We start from the raw sequence: 22,540 nt of genomic DNA on the forward strand, positions 1-22,540 counted from the left end.
AATTAGTTCTGTTAATAGCTTTGGACTATTCGATCCTTTTTAAACTGAGTGGACCAAGGCTGAGATGACTATATATAAATAAGATGATTGCTGAGTGGACCAAGGCTGAGATGACTATATATAAATAAGATGATTGCCAATGAGACAAATAACCACCAAAGTTCAAATGAAGCAGATGTCAGCAAATATAGGCAACTGTATGGCCTAAATGCTTATGTTTGTTTTTTAATTTCCAGCTTTTAGTACTTTCTCATTACTGTCTTGCTAAAAGACACCTCTTTCATGACCCTTTTCAATCTAACTATTCTATTATTATCCAGTAAAACATCCCCCCCTCAAATAGTTAAACCTTTTATGACCCGGTAAGAGAACCCTCCTCAAATAGTTTAACCTTTCATCATCATGCCCCAGTTAAAGAACCCTCAATAAATAAATTGACCTATCATGACCCAAAAACAGAATAATTATATATTCAGTAAATGTATTCATAAATATTGATGAGGCATGTGAGAGAAAATTTAATTAATCAAAGTGCTGTAATAAATATTTTACTATAAACCAGATTAATTGAAGTTCATAAAGTAACTTTTATCTTTGTTATTCACTTAATGTTGTATTCAAGAGAAATTTGAAGTTTTGTTTTAAAATGAAGCAATAGATTTTCATTCCTAGACCTATAGTACATAACTTAATAAAATAAAATGCTAACAGCTGTTAAAAGATGTATAAATTTCCCTTTACAGTACATCTCAAAAATTCTATTTCAGGTCCAACGGTGACAACATAATTTGTCATTTTTATGTTATATTAAGAGGCCCATCCTTCATTTCAGAGGATTAGGTCAGGATAATATGAACATCGTTTGGTGGCACATATGCATACTGCAGATCTAGAGGATTAGGTTGTGGTCATATGAACATTGTTTGGTGGCGCATCCTTTATTTCAGAGAACTAGGACTTGGTAAAATAAGCATTGTTTGGTGGGACATCCTTTATTTCAGATAATAAGAACATGGTAAAATGAACAGTTTGATGGCACATCCTTTATTTCAGATAATAAGGACATGGTAAAATGAACAGTTTGGTGGCACATCCTTTATTTTAAAGATTTAGGCCATGGTAATATGATCACAGTTTAATGGGACATCCTTAATTTCAGAGATTTAGGATAAGGTAATATGATTATAGTTTAATTGGAACATCAACATTATTATCTCCCCTTTTTGATATTCAATAAATTATGTCTAACTTGTTATTCTCCTATCAGATTTGATGCTTTGGCAATCGAAAAGACCAAAACATATATTCCCAATTGTCATGTGACAAAGGGACATAACTCTCAAATACTGGAAAGGTAATATAAAATTGGCCTATGACTCTCCAATACAACTAAGAAATCTATATGGGCATAAGTCTACAACAATGGGAAGATAACTCTGTTTACCTGAGCAGTAGACGTTGCTTGCTCGACACCTCTGGCACATAACTGGTCTATATCGTCTTTAGTAGCTTCTATAAACTCCCTGAAACAAAGAAATATTCAAATTGGAGATACTTATAATGGTTTGCCGTATCAGATTTTTATGTAACACTGCGGTAAAATATATTTTTGATCTTCATCTCCTTCAGGTACATATTTTTCTGAATCTCTGACCAGCAGTCTATATAGAATAATAGGTAGTTGAGTATTGCCTAATATTTTCAGTGATACAGCCAGAACTTGATACTCTAAAATATTAGGCAGTAAGATCAAAGGGAAAATATACGAATTGCCAATAATTGTTTGTATTCTTACAATGCATAATGTATTTAGAAATGGTTTACCTTAAAAAAGACTCTTTAACTCATGGCAAACATACTAAGCATCTAGCTATAATCATACAGTCTCATTTTAATAAAATCATTTTATAGGCAAATAATTAAAAAAAAAATATCAAGTGGGAATAATAAGCAATAAAAATTCAATCTACATTTTCCTTTTCAATATATCAATTTTTAAATTATTATTTATACATGTAACTTAAGCTAGTAATTGAACTATAGGGTAAAATATAATAGAAGCTATCAACACTCAGTCATCCAGTTATTAACAAACAACACCTATATATGTAATTAACATTTAAAATTCAGCCCCCCACTTCACTAAACTATGTAAGGTCATTTGCATATCTCCCTAAGGGAATATGTCACACTGACTGATATAGTATTCTCTCTTAATGAACTATTTGTATTCTTAATTAATGTGCAATGTAAGTTAGAGCTTTTTGAAATATAATTTGTTCTGATTCTGTTTTCAAGTTATAAGATATAATGAGAGAAAAAATATGGAATTACACAAGATGTTTATCGGTCAGGAGAATCATTACTGTGGATTCATTTATTTTTCATGGATTGAGAGAAAACATTTTTTGATTGAAAGTTTTGTTGTTTTGCATACCAACCTTTTGAAAATGTATTTGAACTTAATAATTATCTACATTGAAATTCTTTCTTATCCAACCAATAGTAATTAAAAAATCCAAAGTAATTAAAATTGAGAATGGAAATGGAAATGTGTCAAAAAGACAACAACCTGACCAAAGAGCAGAAAACAACTGAAGGTCACCAATAGGTCTTCAATACATTGAGAAAATCCAGCACCCAGAGACATTGCCGGCCCCTAAACAAAAATATGTACTATGGGCTTTGCTCATTGTTGAAGGCTGTACAGTGACCTATAGTTGTTAATTTCTGTGTCATTTGTCACTTGTGAATAGTTGTCTCATTGGCAATCATCATGATCATACTACATCTTCTTTTGTATAGTTCAGTGACAGCAGTCATACTAAACTCTGGGCAAACAGCAATTCACTGTAGTACATAAAGTTCACTATAAAAGTCCATTTTTCTCTTAACTTTTCTTTCCTTCTTTCCAACATAAATAGGTACATGTATCAATGAGCTTAGCTTAAAGACTTTTCGTACATGGAATTATAATCCTTATTATAACTGTCTTTTATTTCCAATCATTTTTCTGTTTCCCACAATTTAGGATGTGTTTTTTTTTTTTTTTATGGTGAGAAAAAAATGTTAGTATTTTATATTTTACAATATTTTTATTTCAAATCATATATGTATTTACGAGTTTTTAATATCTTCATGGTGAGAAGAAGTCAGTATCATTACAATATATGCATGACCTCCCAAGAGAAAACGAAAACGGGATCCATCGGGATCCCAATGAAATCCCGGTGAAATTGTCGGGATAGGCCGCCACCATTTTAAAAATCCATATACCAGACCTTTTTAATAGAAAAATTGCAAGAAATTATTTGACCATCTTAAAACTGTTTACATTCCATTCTTAGACTAAGGTAAACCAGTTGCTTCGCAGGGCGCAGCATTATACGACCGCAGATGTAGAACCCTGAACAGATGGGACAAGTATGGACACAACTTTTAAGTTTGATACAGCTTTAAATGTGGATTGTGATTAAATAGTTGACACAACATAGGTTTATGTCACATTATGATTTTGGACCCTTTGGACCTTAGTGTAGACCAACTTGAAAACTGGGCCAATAATTAAAAATCTAAGTACATTTTTAGATTCAGCATATCAAAGAACCCCAAGGATTCAATTTTTGTCAAAATCAAACAAAGTTTAATTTTGGACCCTTTGGGCCCAAAATTCCTAAACTGTTGGGACCAAAACTCCCAAAATCAATACCTGACCTTCCTTTTATGGTCATAAACCTTGTGCTTAAATTTCATAGATTTCTATTCACTTATACTAAAGTTATAATGTACTGATTTCAATTCAAATTTCTAATGAGTTTGCAACAATAACTGCTCATTTAAATACATCATACAATATTAAAATGTTATAAAAAGTGCTTGTTATCACTGAATGGTAAAGATTGTTTTAATTTATCAGTTGGTAGTAAAAATGAAAATACATTGAATATTGTATAAAACAATGATTAAAGTTGATTCAACTACTATTCTATACAAAGAAAGATAACTCCAATTGAAAAAAAATAATTGCTATTGCACAATACTCTGCAATTAGATATTTCTTGCTATTGTGCAATACTGTGCAATTGAAAATTTCTTGCTATTCCACAATACTTAATGTGATAATTTTGAATCCTGATTTGGACCAACTTGAAAACTGGGCCCATAATCAAAAATCAAAGTACATGTTTAGATAAAGCATATCAAAGAAGTCCAAGAATTGATTTTTGTTAAAATCAAACTAAGTTTAATTTTGGACCCTTTTGACTTTAATGTAGACCAATTTGAAAACAGGACCAAAAATGAAGAATCGACATACACAGTTAGATTTGGCATATCAAAGAACCCCATTTATTCAATTTTTGATGAAATCAAACAAAGTTTAATTTTGGACCCTGATTTGGACCAACTTGAAAACTGGGCCAACATTAAAAAATCTAAGTACATTTTTAAATTCAGCATATCAAATAACCCAACCGATTCAAGTTTTGTCAAAATCAAACTCAGTTTTATTTTGGACCCTTTGGACCTTAATGTAGACCAATTTGAAAACGGGACCAAAAATTAAAAATCTACATACACAGTTAGATTCGGCATATCAAAGAATTTCAATTATTCAATTTTTGATAAAATCAAACAAAGTTTAATTTTGGACCCTTTGGGCCCCTTATTCCTAAACTGTTTGGACCAAAACTCCCAAAATCTATACCAACCTTCCTTTTATGGTCATAAACCTTGTGTTTAAATTTCATAGATTTCTATTTACTTATACTAAAGTTATGGTGCGAAAACAAAGAAAAATGATTATTTGGGTCCCTTTTTGGTCCCTAATTCCTAAACTGTTGGGACCTTAACTCCCAAGATCAATACCAACTTTTCTTTTGTGGTCATAAACCTTGTGTTAAAATTTCATAGATTTCTATTCACTTAAACTAAAGTTATAGTGCGAAAACAAAGAAAATGCTTATTTGGGCCCTTTTTGGCCCTTAATTCCTAAAATGTTGGGACCAAAACTCCTAAAATCAATACCAACCTTCCTTTTGTGGTCATAAACCTTGTGTTAAAATTTCATAGATTTCTATTCACTTTTACTAAAGTTAGAGTGCGAAAACTAAAAGTATTCGGACGACGACGACGACGACGACGACGACGACGACGACGACGACGACGACGCCAACGTGATAGCAATATACGACGAAATTTTTTTCAAAATTTGCGGTCGTATAAAAATTATGCTTGATGTCCCCAGCCTGAGCATAGTTGGTGGCTCATTATTGAGAACCCTACATGTACATTGACCTTTAAATGACTCTTACTGTTGTTGTTGATTTGTTATAAACACATTAAAATTTATCATCAATATTACATCTAAATTAAATCAATAATTACATATTTCAGAGTTAACACATGCCACTTGTTCATACATGTAGTAAAATTTTAGACAATTTTAAAATTAATGTTTTAAAGAAAACAAATAGACTGTTGTCGGACAAGAATTAGCGATTCTAGTGACATAACTATTAGCAGTCAGTGATAAAATTCATGTCAAATATAACTTGGGGACAAGTACAATGGTGTGTGATTTTCACTGATATTATTTTAATCATGTAGTTAGATCACCCTATTAACCTTAAACATTGATGAACTGTATAACTTTCTTATAGGTATAATTACACAGGTAAAACCAAGTATGACCTTAAGATAGATATCTCTGAATGGGTAAACGACTAAATATATGAATGATCAAAGAAAATCCATGAAGAACAATCTTTTAACTTTATAGAGATAACTTCACTTTTCAAAGTCAGACTCATAATAATACCTCATTTCTATAAAGCCAAAAGTTTATACCATCTGAGTGGATTCATATTACCGGTAGTGCTCATTGATGCTTAGAATGTGGGGAGTCAGTTGTAAATTCACTTCCAGGTTTATTCTTAGAATTAAATCATTTAAAAGATTTTTTACCATTTAGTGTGTGAAGTTTATAGGGTAAAATTTAACATTTCATTTGAACTGTTTTGAATGTGGCCTATAGAATTTAAAAGCAAGGACTCTTTGGGTCAGAGCAGTGGGTCAGAGGCATAATTATGTGTGCACATTAATTTAAGTGACATGCCCATCTTATGACTGTTCAATTCTATTAGCTATCTTCCCTTGTGAAGAGTCCAGTCCCTACTACCAAAGATGCTTGCAAGCCATCTTTACTAGCCAAGGGTTACGATTGATCTAGTCTCTTAGATCAGCTTATTAAAGATGGTTGCAAGCTAGCTTGATGAAAATTTGGCTCTGTTTGCACAAATCAGATTTCACATCAACATTCATATCACAAAAACATATTCTTGATCTGCATCAATGGTTGAAGGATTGTCCTCAGAATGTTAATTATAAAATATCTTTCTAACAGTTATATTAATTTTCTTGACTTTAGTAAGTATATGTTGGTTGAGAAAAGCACAAAAAAAAACTATCAGAAGAATTTAGTGAGTTCAAAGCAAATTTTTGAATTCAATTATTTTCCATACAAAAGGGGAGGTAATTTAGAAAATATCATCCTTTCTATTATTTTTCATAGAAAATATCAGTGATCTACCATCACAGTAGAAAAAAAAATATGATCATAACAAGAAACTTACTTTAACATTGGACACAGATGCTTCCTCTTGTAAATATATAACAAATTCAGATTTTTTTTCAATTTACCAAGGGGACATAACTCATAACAGCCTAACTGAGTATGTAAATGAAATTGACAAATTCAGATATTTTTCCATTTATAAATCAACATAACCCATGAACAATAAAAGTGATGACCCCAAAATTGGAGCTTCGCCTGTTTTTGGATTGTGATAAGCATTTGTTATAACTATAAATTTCCTAACTGTTGGTTTGGGCAAACTAAAGTTTGAGAATGGAAACTAATTTAAGGACATACAGGTGTAAAGACAGACAAGAGTGAAACTAAATGCCTCTTCTGCCATGACAGGGGCATGAAAAGATGTGGTATATATGATTGCCTATGATCATAGATGTAAGCAACAAGTCAAGATATCTTATGATTATTTTTGTCATTGGGTTGTTGCCTCTTTAACTCATGTCAAAGATAGATTGAGCAACATGTATATTCTTTCTTAGTAATCTGACCAAATCCAAATGAAAATCTCAATCGGAAGTTTTCTTACTGTCAGCTAAATCTATGTGTACTAATGTTCAGGATAATATTAATATTCAAGTCATTCTTGACATGATAAATATTCACGAAATTTCCCCATTATTTACAAAATCTCATTTATCTACCTTTTTTTATTTATAGTAAAATGAATTATAGCTTTGCACTTTAAAATTACATATATTTCTTCCCTCATATGTACACTTTGTGTGAAATTACATGCATTAAAAGTAGGATGAAACCATGTCTTAAGGCAAATTATTTATCTTATATATTCTGAAAAAGAACTATGGATCTTGTCCCATAATTTCCTCATTAAGTTTGTCTCAGACAACATCCTTTATTCAAAGAGTCTAAACTAAGTTTGGATTTTAAGTTTGATGTTAACATGAATGTGTCCATGATACAGGAATGTCCATCTTGAACTATCAGGCCGAAGAGCGAACAAATCAAACAAATACTCACAGATCAAAAAACCTAATGCCCCTTAAAGAAGCATAGAAATAAAAAGATGGATATGATTGCCAATTGAACAGCTATTCACCAAAGACCAAATGACTTTAGGTCATAATATGGTCTTCAAAAATTAGCAAAGCCCATACTGCATGCTGTCAGTTTTTTCTGTACATACAGTACAAATTCCTATCTTGCTTTTAAAAAGATCAAAATAATGATGGTTATTAATTTACTTAGTTATGAGACAGTAACTAAACAATACAATAAAATAATGATGTTTAGAGGTCAATATGTTTAGAGGTCAATGTCTTTAGTGGTAACATTGGCTAGTTCATTAATATTTTAAATCCCATTAAACTAGACAAGTAACAGATTGTTGTTGGAAATGTCTCATGCATATTCAGGACAATGTATAATAACAATTAATACAAACTCTGAGGAAAATCCAAGTCCCTAATCAAATGGCAAAAACAAAAGCTTAAACACATCAAAGGATAACAACTGTCATATTCCTGACAACTGACTCTAAAGATAATCCATAAATAAATTCAACTCCTGTATGGTACTTTTGGTTTCAGGTTTGTTTCTAAGTAATTTATATTATACCTGATTCCTTTTTTCACGCTCTCAAACATCAAGGTCGTCCAATTAGGTCGTGGAATCTTTGGTACTTTTGGTGACTTTCTGTAATTGGCTCCAGATCTTGGCCTCGGAGAATGCGGAACTTTATGTTGTGTCTTACTCCTATATGTAGCCCCTAATACAGGGGTTCCTAAGGGAGATTCCATTAGCTGACTAGATCGACTGGCCATGCCAGCAAATGAATGACTTCTGGTAACAAAAATCTGATGATGGTTGGGGTCCACTACGGGTTGAGATGACACTCTGTGGGGTCCATTAAGGTTTTCCAAGGGAACATTATGATAAATCTGGGATGGATCCTTACGAGTCATGAAGAGTGGATCTGAAATTAAAACAAGTGTAATCTAAAATAATGTACATTTATAAAGTAATTATGAAAATAAGGAGGTGTGGTATGATTGCCAATGAGACAACTCATCCACCTAAGTTCAAATGAAGTGAATGTCAGCAAATTATGAAATATAGAAAACAGTACAGCTTTCAATGATGAGAAAAACAATACTAAGTATAGTTGGCTATAAAAGGACACAACATGAACAATGTGAAACACTTCAGTAGAGAAAACTAATTTATTTCAAAAGCTATGTTTATTCCAAGATAACATTCAAAGAAAAAAAACCTAAGGTTTACCTTAATTTCTACTACTAATTCATTGTTCGTGGAATTAGTCTGCATTGCTTAAGACTACTGAATGCCTTGTATATATAGACATGCATGCTATAACAATTGTAACAGGAACCGATCAAGCCGTTTTCAAAAAGAGGGTTCCTAACCCAGGATAAATAATTCCAAGTTCAAATAATAGCCTGTTATATCTTTATTCTTCATAAACCATACAAATATAAACCTATTTCTTTAGGTTTTTGATGTTTTTATACAGTGACAAGTTTAGGCTGAGTTTGTTATATATATAATTTAATAATTTGGACATTCTTGTTAGCATGAGTATTATTAGTTGACAGATTAAAAGAATAATCGAATGGTATAAATGTGTTGTCAATCCAAGAAAAAAACAGAATAGGATAGTAACATAAGTAAAATTGTACTATTACAGTTGAAGTCATATAGATATTTGTATTTATTTCATTCCTTATTATTCAAATTTATTAAAACAAAATGAGTAAAAACAAAATAAAACATCTTACCTTTTTGTCTAGAAAGTGCTTTTTAAAATCCTTAGAAATATGTGAAATATTTGATCAGATTATCTGCCTAATTGTTGTTCCTGAATTTGTTTACAAATCAAAGGTTGATACAGGTGTGAGATTTACCTGGTATTTACCTGAGACAGATTATCAATTAAGAATCAATCAGCTGACCAGACAATATCAATAAAATTATTGTTTATTACCATAGTATTGTTTGATTTCTATTTTATCTAACCAATCAAAGTACTTATATTTATAGGGTTTGTTGGAAGACATTTTAATTAATTCTTTCTAATAATAAGGTTCAGGTTACAAATTATATAAAACTCAAGTCTGCTTTTTTTTATTTTTGCATATAACATTTCATTCATTAAGTTTAAGTAAGTAAAGTCAAAATTAAAAAAAAATCAATGTATTTCTTTATTTGATAATTTACCATTAAAAATAAAATGCAAAAAAAATAGTTAATTAAGAGTGACCAAAATATTGCTAATTAGTATTGTATTAATTATTCCAAAAACATTAATTATAGAGTTATAAAACTGTATTTCAATGTTTGAACCCCATTGCAACTAACAAGTTTACACATGCATAAACCTGTTAGATTTTGTAATTTTTTTTGTGAATTTTGTGATAATAATATCATTCTTACTAAATTTATTAATGGAGTTGAAACTTTAAATTAAGTTATTTTTGAAGTGCAAACTCTGTATTTCTTTCTTCCAAAAACTGAACATATATTTACTCCTCCAGGTTAAAGTGATGAAATAATACTGATTTCTAAGTAATGCAAATGAAAGTGACCTCTCTGTTGACCCAATGCCTTGTTTTAACTTATGGCTGGTGGTGGTAAAATACTATTAATGAAATTTCCTTAGATTTCCTTTCAATGACCCTTCATGCAATAATTTCAACCCAAATCACTCAATCGTCACAGTGATCCGAATGTTGATGATGATGGGAGTTTTTAACGATCTTGACCGGCTATACAACATTTGCAAGGTCATTGCTGAATGTTGCTTAGATATAAAGACTAGGTTAAATATGCCAGATATGCTATTAGTACCATAGATTTAATTGACATTAACTAAAAAATCCTTACCAATTCCAGTTGTACAGTGAGACAAAGGTAAATTGGAATGCCTCACTCACAACAACAATAAAGATTCTACTATAAAAAATACTTGAACATAGTTATACAAATTTTCAAGCTTCTTAAAAATTCATGAAATTTAAATTTAAGTGTCCTCTTTATATAATAATAATGTTATCATGACATTTGATAATTCCGTTATTATAGGTATTTTAGAAACAGGGTCAAACTGAAATGTCAACTATTTTGTACATTTAGTAAAATGGTAAATCTATATATGGCTTATATAAATTAAATTCATCTAAATATCAGCCCAACAATGTATGATCTGTAAATTTGCGCAAACACATTTTTTTTGTTCTTTCCTTGCCAGGTTTCAAACTCATGCTACTGATATATTGTGGCAATAAATTGCCTTGCACTGTGCCCAACACGCCAGTCCACTCGACCACCTAGGCACTATTTATCCCTTATATAAAGTAATATACACATTGGTAGAAAGGGAAAACAAAAATTAACATTTTGTAAAGTATTGAATATGAATACCCATCCACAAATATTAATTATGTTCTTAAAAATCTATTAAAATGTATAATGAATGTCCAGTTTGACCTATGTTATTACCTTTAGGACATAAATAGGTAATTAATCAAGGAAATAAACAGGGTAAACATCAAAAGGCCAGGTGACAAAACACATGTATCCTGTCAAATGTTTGATGGATGAATCAGAACTCACCCACTGTTCAAAAGCTAAATGTGATGCTGACGACTCTGTTTATATCAAATATCAGTGGAGAAGGGTATGCAAGAGCATCTAATCAGTTTAAAGTTAGTGAAGCAGTATCACACTAACCCATTCAAAGCACCTGAGCCAACTGTTCATTTGATAATATTAACCAATTCAAAGCACCTGAGCCGACTGTTCATTTAAAATATTAACCAATTCAAAGCACCTGCATGAGCCGACTGTTCATTTAAAATATTAACCAATTCAAAGCACCTGACAGACTGTTCATTTAAAATATTAACCAATTCAAAGCACCTGAGCCAACTGTTCATTTAAAATATTAACCAATTCAAAGCACCTGAGCCGACTGTTCATTTAAAATATTAACCAATTCAAAGCACCTGAGCCGACTGCTCATCTAAAATATTAGTGAAGCAGTACTATGCTGAGACGTTACGCGCGATGTTCGTACCTCATTGGAAAATCGGTGTAGTTGACATAATGCAAGTCCAAAATATCTTATTTTGTGATATCATATTCATTGCTATTGTACGCATTTTGAACAAAAGTGTTTTTTTTAAATAAAAAAGAAAAATATTTGTTGAAACTATGTTTTATGCTGCATGCGACAAGCATCAGTTTCGAAAAACGGCTATTTTTAGGCTGTCCCGCGTAACATATTTCATTTATTGTAAACACTAAACTGTAATTTTCTTCTAAACTATTTAATATTTTGAAAAACGTTTTTTTCCATTATTTTACAAAGAGGTTCCTTCATTTTTTATGCATTTTTTATGACGTTTTGATGACGTCATAGAAAAAATAAAGTGTTCCATACTACAAGGGCAAATCTGTCCCACGGGAGAAAATAAAATGGTATTCCAGATTTGAGAATCAAAAACATTTATCTAAAAGGGAAAAGGTTAGTATTAGTATTTACTACATCAATGTTATTTTGCTTAATTTTATGAATTTAAAAACAAATATCCTGAAAAATGATATATGGTAATTTATGAGCGATTTTTCAAAGGCTTACAAGGTTGTCGCACCGCCATTTTTTGACGTAAAAACGAACTCAACTCAAATTTACGTCAATTGTTTGCTTATCAGAGCTCTTATAATGGTAGAATTTTATTATTTTTCAAAATGTTGTTTTTCTTAATTTTTCAAAAATCTAAAGTACATCAATTTTCGATAAGTAGTTAAAACGCGTCGTCGATTTTGCGGAGTCTTACAAGAATGTCGCACATGCTTAAAACCAACGTTTCAGTCGAAGTTTTGGTTTGAACGTTACGAAATATTCGCGACGTTGTGTTACGCTTACATGTACGAACATCGCGCGTAACGTCATACCCTTTCAGAGCACCTGAGCCGACTGTTCATTTAAAATATTAGTTGAGCAGGTTCTCAAGAGCATTTGACCTGACTCTGCTTATATCCATTGTTAGTTGAGATAAATCTGCTCTACTAAGGCTCTTGAAGTTGCTTTTTTGTGAAAAGGGAAATATAAAAATAAGGAGATGAAGTATGATTGCCAATGAGACAACTATCCACCAAAGTTTAAATGAAGTGGATTTAAGCAATTATAGGCAACCATACATCCTTCAACAATGAGAAAACACCATACTGTATAGTCAGCAATAAATGTTGGTCTCATTAATGGATTGTGTTTTCTATGGTTACGCCAAAATATGCTTTTGCTGATTGTGATCTTAATCTTGGGATGGTTGGGTTGGAAACTTTTGTGACAAATGATTAATTGAGGAGTATAATAATTCTAGAAATTTTTAAAGATTAGCTGATCATAAACCACATCTCTTTAATGTTCTGCAAACAATGACCTCAAATTTCCTCTATTTCCTGACAATGAAATATTTGAGTTTCATAAACATGATCTTACAAGACAATGTATGATCATGATTATTTAGATTTTAGGCTAAACTTCTAAGATTTGTTTGACCAAAAATTTGAAGGTCTAATCTAACATGTTTTTGTGTCCAAGTAAATGCAGGACAACATCTTTTTTTTATGACCCAGCTTCCTTTGAAAAGTAAACTTCCTCATTCTTAGTCCTTGGCTAATCAATGGTGACACTAGCCAATAGAAAATAAAATAAAAAATCTTTATCCTTTTTCTGTTTTTACAAAACAGCCTTGTACTTTATCATGAAACCATGCAATTTGTTTAAATGTTAGCTGCATCATGTTGTCTCATTCCATAGCCACTTTTTCAAATTTTCTTTGTAGAAAACTGATTGCTGAAGATCTCTATTCCTAATAATATTTTGCCCCCCCCCCCCCCTCCCCATCCTATAAATTCCACTTATCTTGCACCACAGATTTTAAATTAGATGCTTTACATAAACATATACTAGGTATATCTTAACATATTTTTCACTTTTTTCATTTTTTTGCTTAGCATGATCATTGACCCCACCCATTTGCCCCCACTTATTGATAATTTTGAACATACCTCACAATCAAATTGTTTAGATGTCTTTCATCTTTGTCAGGTAAATATTTGTTATGAGATTAACATCCGATTGATAACATATATTTTCATCCTTTGATCTGAATATAAAAACCTTTCCCTCTAATCAGCAGTTAAATTGTTATAAACACCTTTGCAAAAAAATACCATTTTACAAGTCATTTTTGTATTTAGAAATTAAACGTTGTACAATAACAGTGAATAACTACATAAAATCGTTTTGTATTTGTTGTATGACATATAGGTCGGATGTAGATGGTGACATAACGATGGATTTCATTTCCGTTCAGAAGCAACATTCATAATACATGTACAAAATTCACATCGTTTCCAATTTAATTTCGTAGATAAATATATATATATAGATTATTGAAATCTTAAAATATCCAGAACTATCACAGACATCTCTGTAGAAGATATTAATTTCACATAATCAACAAATAGTCATATATGATAGTGAGCAGTCTATTTCAATCCAACCAAACTTTAGTATTGGAAATATATATCAGCACATACTGTGCTTCCATTAGTATAATTATGTCATGACGGATAGTTAAAATTCCACAAAAGAAATGTCAAGAAAATCACACCATCCCTTCACTTTATTGTTTTTGACTTCTCATTTCAATTTTATTACAAATTATGATTCAGAAGAGTTGATTGGTCCTGTAGTATGGTACAGTCGTTAAATATAGCCTTGAGTTGTACATCTCTCTCTATAATGAATCTACCATACTAATCAATTGTAGTATAAAATGCATAACATCATCTTGAGTGACCTCATTATTCTCCAGGATTATTGATCATAATATGCAGCATATTTACTATTTATAGCTCACTGATTATTTATCTTCAGCCTCTTTCAACATCATGGATATTTTACATGAAATAAATTTAGTTAAATATTGACTGACTTATTAAAATATTCAAGTAGGATTTTACAAACTTAAAATGAAAATGAACCAATGTTATAATCTCTTAATCATCTAATATAAGTGTTATTAATTTAATATAAGATTGCATATATTGCTGAAATATAATAAAGAAGATGTGGCATGATTGCCAATAAGACAACTCTCCACCAGAGACCAAATGACCAGAAATTAACACTGGGGTCACTGTACAGTCTACAACAATGGGCAAAGGTCATTTAACACTAATATAAAGACCGAAATTTCATTATTCAAAAGGAAGTTTTTCTAGGCACCCTTCATGTTATTTTAAGTGGAGATTATATGCATAAGTTTCATGAATTGCTGTATTGTTACATTTATTTGGTGTGGTACTATTCAAACTTCTAGTTCCCTTAGTCAAGAGACTCAATGATATCTTCTTTAAAGTTTTAAAACTACAAAATTTAAGCACAAAATATGTTATAAATTTAACTACACTTTTGAAACTTTCTATTTCAATATTATTTTGTTTTGATAGGATTGTTTATTTGTTTATTCCATAAGTTAGTCACACTCATTGACATAATGTTTATCTATGTACCTTGCTGATTCAAAATAAACACATTTAAATGTTTCAAATGAAAATGATGCTAATTATAACCCAGATTAATCACTATATGATAGGATGGGTACTGATAAAGGGAGATAACTACTCTTGTTTCTCAACATGACAAGACCAAGCAAAATATAAATTGTTTACAAACCCAATGTTCTGTCTCTAATTGAAACTTTCAAAAATTATCTGCAGCAACATTATTTAGATTTTTGGGGGACATTAAAAGCATACAGTGACATGATGTGAAAATAATTTGAATTTGTTCATGAGGAGAATTTTGTTATGTTTATTGTGCAGAAATTACAAATTTAGTAATTTTTCAATTTATAAAGGGACATAATTCAAGAACAGTGTAAGTCAGGCAGACAAAATTTGATCTTGATTTGTATTTGGTGGTATTAAGCTGTTTATAAGTTTCATAATGTTTGTTTGAGGTGCTGGCACACTAAAGTTAGAGAATTTAAACTTATTTCATACTGGGTAAACTTTAAATGCCCCTGTCACTCAGAGCACATTAGTGCACAAAAGGCAAAAAAAAAAGTAAGCCTATAAAACCAGGTTCAATCCACCATATTCTACATTTGAAAATGCCTGTTCTAAGTCAGGAATATGACAGTCATTGTCCATTCGTTTGATATGTTTTATCATTTGATTTTGCCATTTGATTAGGGACTTTCTGTTGTGAATTTTTCTCCAAGTTCAGTATTTTAGTGATTTTACTCTTAAGGAACTTTATAAAATGTCACTGTAGTTTATTATTTAGCATATTATGAATGTAATTGTCATCATGAAAACATATCTTGACCAATTTAACAGAAGGAAGTTAACATAATCCTGCTTACAGTATCACATTGGATGATGTGAACTAACACTTCATATTAAAACTATTAGTCACTATCATATATATAAGTGTTTATCTTATACAGTGGGTTGCATGTTTTTAGAAAATGAAATTAAAAACTTTCACTTCCTTCATTACGAGTAGAGTAAAATGATAAAATCTCAATTAATATTTTCACACAAATAATTTGTGAATTTCAATTGTATGATAAGACGCCAACATTCAATTATTTTTCAATTTTAGGAATTGGGTAGGTGGACCTTGGTGATAGGATTAGGGCAGATTTTAATATTGAGTAAACATATTTTTCAAGGAAGAGTGAAAATAACTTTTTGTAACATCTGAATAATTGAATTATTATTAATGAATATTATGAATCTAATCAAATTATAAAAAAATCTAACCAGTGTAAAAATATTTGCTGTTTGGGATAAACTATTTCATTTCGATACACATGTACTTATTAAGTTAAGGTTGCACATTAGCTACTGTCTAAGATTTGCAATTTATAGTTGTGCCATCAGCTATAGGTTGCATTTCTGTAAATATTGTCAATGCAATTTCCCATAGGAACTCCTTATATGGCTAAAACTGCACCACTTTTTGGTAATGAAGTTTTGAAAAAAATCATATCCTAGAATTGACATTTCATATGCACTACAATATTTTTCAAAGGTCAAAATATACGACTGTGCCGCATGTTTTAAACATTTATATATGCCCTGAACTTCTCAGAGTTTAAACTAAAACGAATTTTCTAAACTATATATACCCCCTCCTCAATTGTAAGGTTACCACAGATTTCAATATAAACAATATCCACAGGTATATTTGCTAGTAACATTCCCAAGTTATGTCTCTGTGAGATGGAACACAGAGAGCATAACTGGGAACCAGTATGTTAACAAAATTAATGTTCTATGAATATTCTAGATCTCCCCAAAAGAGGCGTGGTTTGAAAAGCAGCTGTATAATTCCAAGTAATCTGCTGTTACAGCAGGCTGATGTAGTCTTGTATGACTAACCAGTCTATTAATTGTTAATGCATTCTAATATATAGGTCAACATTATCACAGCCTGGGACTATATGTCTATTGTTAGAGATTAATCTCGCTTTGATTTGTAATAATCATTCTATCTATAATTTCATTTTTCTATAATAAAACATTTAGTATGAACTCCTTTAGTAAATATTGACTTGTGATATCTCCTGCAGCATATCAATCGTATCACAATTGTCCTACATAGTTAACATACTGATGTCAATACAGGGATGATATATAGATAGTGGATTATTGTCAAACAACATCTAAAAAAGACTTAAGCAACTTTTTTTTCACCAAAAATTGAACTTTACTACGATTAATTTTAGTTTAGATTTTTGGTGAAAAGAGCCCCTGGAATAATCAAATAATTACAAAGAGTTTAAAGTTAAAATCATGTATGATCTCAATTCACCCCCTTTTTATAGAAAATATCATTAATCTATCAGTAGTTTCTATCAAACTGACTTATTAAAGCAGAAAACTTAACATTATTGTTGAAGCTGACAATGACGTTTTTGGCAGAAAAACAACTTAAAAACACCTGATTAAATGACAGGCAAGACAAAAACCAAAAGAGATAACACTTCAATATTTTTTTAAACAGAATAAGTTCAACATATTATGAACAATTCATTCTGTTGTATAAATATGAATTACTGTGAGAAACAATGAAGTTTTAGAATGAAAACCAATTTCACTTTTAAAAGTTAACAAATTTAAGTCATCATAGGTCAGGTAACTTGATATTGTCTTACCCTGCTTTATGGGAATATCCTCGTAAGTAGGTGTTATAAGGAAATGGAGAATGTGTCCTCTCCCTTGCATATAACACTTCTACTTCTACTATATAATGACCGCCTTCAACCTGTTGAAGTTTACGTTTAAGGTAACATTATAAAGGGAGGTAACTATGGTGAAAGTGAAGCTACCAACATCGGTAAATAATCTGAGTTTGGTGGTAATAAGCATTGTGTATAAGTCTCATAACATTTGGTTGAGGCAAATTAAATAAGTTAGAAAACGGAAGATAATAATTCAGCAGTTTTAAACTTTTTAAAGGGGCATAACTCTAAAACAGTATGTTTTGTCGTAATGAGCATTATGTATAAGTTAACAAGCTTTTGGTTGTGGCAAACTAAAGTTAGAGAATAGAAACCAAATTTGGGACATACGTACAGACAGACTGACAGACAAGGGTAAACACTAAGTACCCTCTCTGCTGAAGCAGGAGTATACAAATAAATTTATACACACATGACTGTTCTAACCAAGTACTCTATTGATAGGGTATGCATTAGTTTCTCTGATGATTTCATAATCCCCCATAAAGTTGGTAGGTATGCAGATTTAAAAAAATCATTTTCATTTTGCCTGTTACCATTCTTGTTTGATACCTTGTTTTTCTCTGGTGACAAAATTTTAAAATACATCTTCAGAAAAATGTATCTGAGTCTTAATAGTGATTATCCCAAACAAGGAATTTGGTTGGTTCAATGTAACAAATTCCTTTTCAATATGCAGTTTGATTTATTATTAGATATGAAATTTGTAGAATTTTCATTATCTAAAAGGTCATACAGTTTTCTTCATTATCACTGAGTTTCTGTGACCCTAAATTTGTATAAAATGTCTCTTTTTTTCCTTTACATTTATTTCTAGTAGACCCCTTACCTTATCATGGCTTTCCAGTTATTAAATCAAAAATGTAAAACAAAAAGGTTTCGTCACTAAATCCTAGAAAAAGATGGTCAACCACAGACAATATTTCTGTTATTTATAACCTGATCACAAAAGTTCAAGAAGTTCATGGATGACACTTGATAATAAAGTATGTACAATTTTTACAATTTGATATCCCGTACATGTAGTACATGTAGTATAAACTTGTTTACATTTTCTTAAGAATAAGGTAAAATATTGTCTCTTAAAGATAACTTTCTTACCCTTTTTGCAATTTTTATATACTTGATTAGATTAGATTTTTACTATAATAGATACTATAGATAGAAAAATCTATATTTATCTAGTTTTTTTTTATCTTTCCTACATCATGTACATATCTTTTGTAAAGTTTTCCTACATATATTTTAGATGAAATGATAAGCTGATTTCTAGAGAAGTATGATTATAAAATATTTTTCTAACTCAAAACTCAGTCATTTAAAAGTCTGTGCATACAATGGACACAGCTTTTGGGCGGCTCTGTTCAACTAGACAAGTAGTTTTTTTTTAAATCCTCATAAGGTCTATATCTTTTATAATGGTTAATATATATATGTTAAAAGTATTTTAGAGTTTTACTTTAGTGTAGGTGTCCATTTAGCTGAACTTAAGTACTGTGGATGCATTTATTTTTGTGGGTACATGTACATTTTCATGGATATTTCATTCCATGCATGGTTTTGCTAAAGTATGCATATAACCTGAAGAATATTTGTTATTCATTGAGCATTTAATATCATGGTTCTGATCCAATAAAATCCACGAATATTGGTATCTGACAGAATAGTTTATGGACCAGGTAATGCCTGCCCCAAGGTGCCAGATTATTAATTCAGCTGCAATGAAGACCCATTGGTCTTCAGACTGTTTTTTGCAGATATATAGAGAACAACAAGCTACCTTCAATAATTTTCATTAATTATTTTATTGTTGGTGTTTTAATGCCACTTTTAAGTGCCACTTTTGTACTATTTCATGACCGGCAGTTTTTAAGGGATCGAAATTAACAACTGCAGTGTTGACTGATCACTCACTTATTTTCAGTTATCTAAAATATGTTCAAATTCTTAAAATAGTTGTCAATAGTCTCAGTTCCTGTTTTGTAGGCTTTTACTGCAAGTGATCATTATTTTATTCACTTGGTAATCAAATTATAGGAATTACCTCCCTTACAACATTTTTTTACAACTTGTAAATTTTCATATTGTAAAATATTTTCTCAAACACTTGCTCTTAGCTGACAGAATACCAGAATATCCTAATGTTGATGAATTCTTATTACACTCCTTAAGACATAAATTGATTATATTGAAATGGTCCATTTGCTTAGAGCTCTGTATGAGGGGGGTAGAAGGGGTCCTTAAATCCCGAATCCTGGGCTTAAAAACATGAAATCCTGATGTCCCCAATGTAAAGAAATTTAAATCCCAGCCCCTCTTGTATTGAAATGTGTCAACATCTACTTGAATGCAAATAAAAGGAGATCTTTATACCAACCAAATGTTACAAATAAGCATATGATATCTTTTTTATCTGTGCCACAGATGTATAGACATCTTTAATTTGAACAAAAATATAGAATACAGTTATTTTCCCATTAGTTCCTGTCCTGACAGAAATATTTGATTCAAAGAAAGACAACTCTTGACAAGGAAAATAAGTTTTGAAGATTTTTTTCAATAAAACAAGACAATGACACTTCCCCCTCAATTATGTCTTTTTCAATCATTATAAACAAGCTTCATTACATTTATATATAGCCCAAAGAAATATTTATATATTAATTTTATTTATTTGTGACTGAAACATGACAGTTTCATATTACCATAAAATACAATCTATAAATATACTCACAAACATCTGAATGACGCCTTTTTGACCACCGTGTTTTTTTCATAACATCAAAACTTTCCTTATGAAAACCTCCAAAATGGAATTCTCCATCTACATCAAATTCATCGACCTCCATAATCAATGTTTTTTTAAAAGTATTCTAACAGAAAAATTATTCCAGTCAGTCAGACAAACTGATATTGAGAAGAATCATTGTTGGTAATTAAATACCATAAATCTGTCACAATATTTTAACTAAAATGCCACTAAAACTGTAAATATTGGGATAATAATAGGTATATTTTACAATCTATGGTAATCATATAAACCAATTATCAGTGGCCAATAATAATCATATCATATCATCTCCTAGTTTATAATGATTGTATTCCAATAAGTTTATGAAGAAGTTGTCCAGTTATCTCAGAATAACAATAACACTCCAGGTGTCAGTTTCTTTGAAGTCATAAATCATAGGTAGATATGCTCGTTATCTCACCTGAGCAGCTGTAATATTAATTGTCACTTTAATCAAGTAGCATCATATCCAACAGGATCCTTGCAACATCCAATTATATTTTGTAATTTTGTTCCAATCTTTGAGACATGATGCAGTTTATTTTATATCTAGTTGCAGTTATTACTAATTTATCACTCTTAAAAAAAACTAACTTCAATGAATATTGTTTCTGACAGCTCAACTCCTACCACTACAACTTTTGAATACCAGTAAAATCCATAAGTCACATGGTCCTAATTATACAATTTCTTCTATATGAATTGTCTTCAATTATTCCAAATCTTATTTTTAACAATGTTCAGTGTTAACTGTTGTCTTTTTCAAAATCAGCTAATTATTTTCTTTTTTTTTCCAAAAAAAAAAACAGTCCATAAAGTAATTATACGCAATTGTTTACAAAATTAAACCTTGGTGGTAAATTCCTGTCCTCCTGCCCAGGATGATAAACATATAGTTACAACTAAAGGTGGTGTCATTGTCTTTGTCAATGTCAATCAAAAGTTTGAATGCAGACAGGTAAATTGTTACAAACTTCATGTTGTTTTTCTACTTGCACAATAAAATTACCATCATATTGTAGGCAAAACTTCACTTATCTTTGAGGTGAAGGTAATCATTCTCAAATTTTGTGTTCATTTTTTAAATTTTCTTGCAATATGATTGTTTTCAAGGTCAGAGGTATCATTTTGCAAAGAATATATCACACAAAATCCTTGAACTCAAAGCCATACTTTAGTTCAAGAGAGGACAGAATTTATTTATTTGTTTGTTAGTGTTCAATGCACTTTCACCAATCTTGGATGTATCATATGGTGGCCAGATTATATTGATGGAGAGATGATAGAGTACACAGTGCAACATAATGGCAAAGGAAAGGAAAACCTTCCTTGTCGATCAATATCTGATTCAAACACACCTACTGCATGCTCTAAACTTAGAGTTCAGAGGCTAGTGTTCACTTGAAATAATTTGTAAACATTGACCTTGGGTCTGCAACATTTGACTATGTTAATTGGCTTGTTAAATAACACATGATCCAATGTTATAATATATTCATGACATTTCAGAGGCAAAAGTCATACAAAACATCCATTTTTTAAGTAAACCTAATGTCTGCAACATATTAAGTTTATGACCTTGACCTACTGTCTGTTACCGAAAGTAGTTTATAATATACTTTCAAGTCATGGTGAACAGTTAAAGAATCATTGAGAGAATTGAGAGGAAACTGGTAATTCTATGCTGGCATCGAGAACCACAACTTTCTGAAGGAAACTGGAATCCTTGTCACTTAAGATCCATGGGGTAAAACAAGATAAAAATATCTTATATTTGACTTGTTTTCA

General features: G+C 30.7%; 1 protein-coding gene across 12 annotated transcripts in view; it reads right to left on the bottom strand.

Annotated features, from left to right (window-relative positions):
- Positions 1–22,540, bottom strand: part of LOC134685011 (rho family-interacting cell polarization regulator 2-like) — a 90,324-nt gene that overhangs the window by 42,613 nt on the left and 25,171 nt on the right. For 8 of the 12 annotated variants that reach the window (XR_010101247.1, XR_010101246.1, XM_063544344.1 and 5 more), the window contains 2 exons: positions 8,228–8,585; positions 1,445–1,523 (listed from right to left, as the gene is read on the bottom strand). Coding sequence is in view for 10 of the 12 variants with exons in the window: in XM_063544344.1 (XP_063400414.1) it covers positions 1,445–1,523; positions 8,228–8,585 (437 nt within the window). In the remaining 2 variants the exon portion in view is untranslated. Of the gene's footprint in view, positions 1–1,444; positions 1,524–8,227; positions 8,586–9,408; positions 9,552–13,705; positions 14,131–18,790; positions 18,930–20,695; positions 20,911–22,540 lie in introns of those variants that run through there. The other 4 variants (XM_063544349.1, XM_063544350.1, XM_063544352.1 and 1 more) reach the window with 4 other exon arrangements.

Source organism: Mytilus trossulus, chromosome 9, assembly GCF_036588685.1.
Source record: "Mytilus trossulus isolate FHL-02 chromosome 9, PNRI_Mtr1.1.1.hap1, whole genome shotgun sequence".
Taxonomy (NCBI): domain Eukaryota; kingdom Metazoa; phylum Mollusca; class Bivalvia; order Mytilida; family Mytilidae; genus Mytilus; species Mytilus trossulus.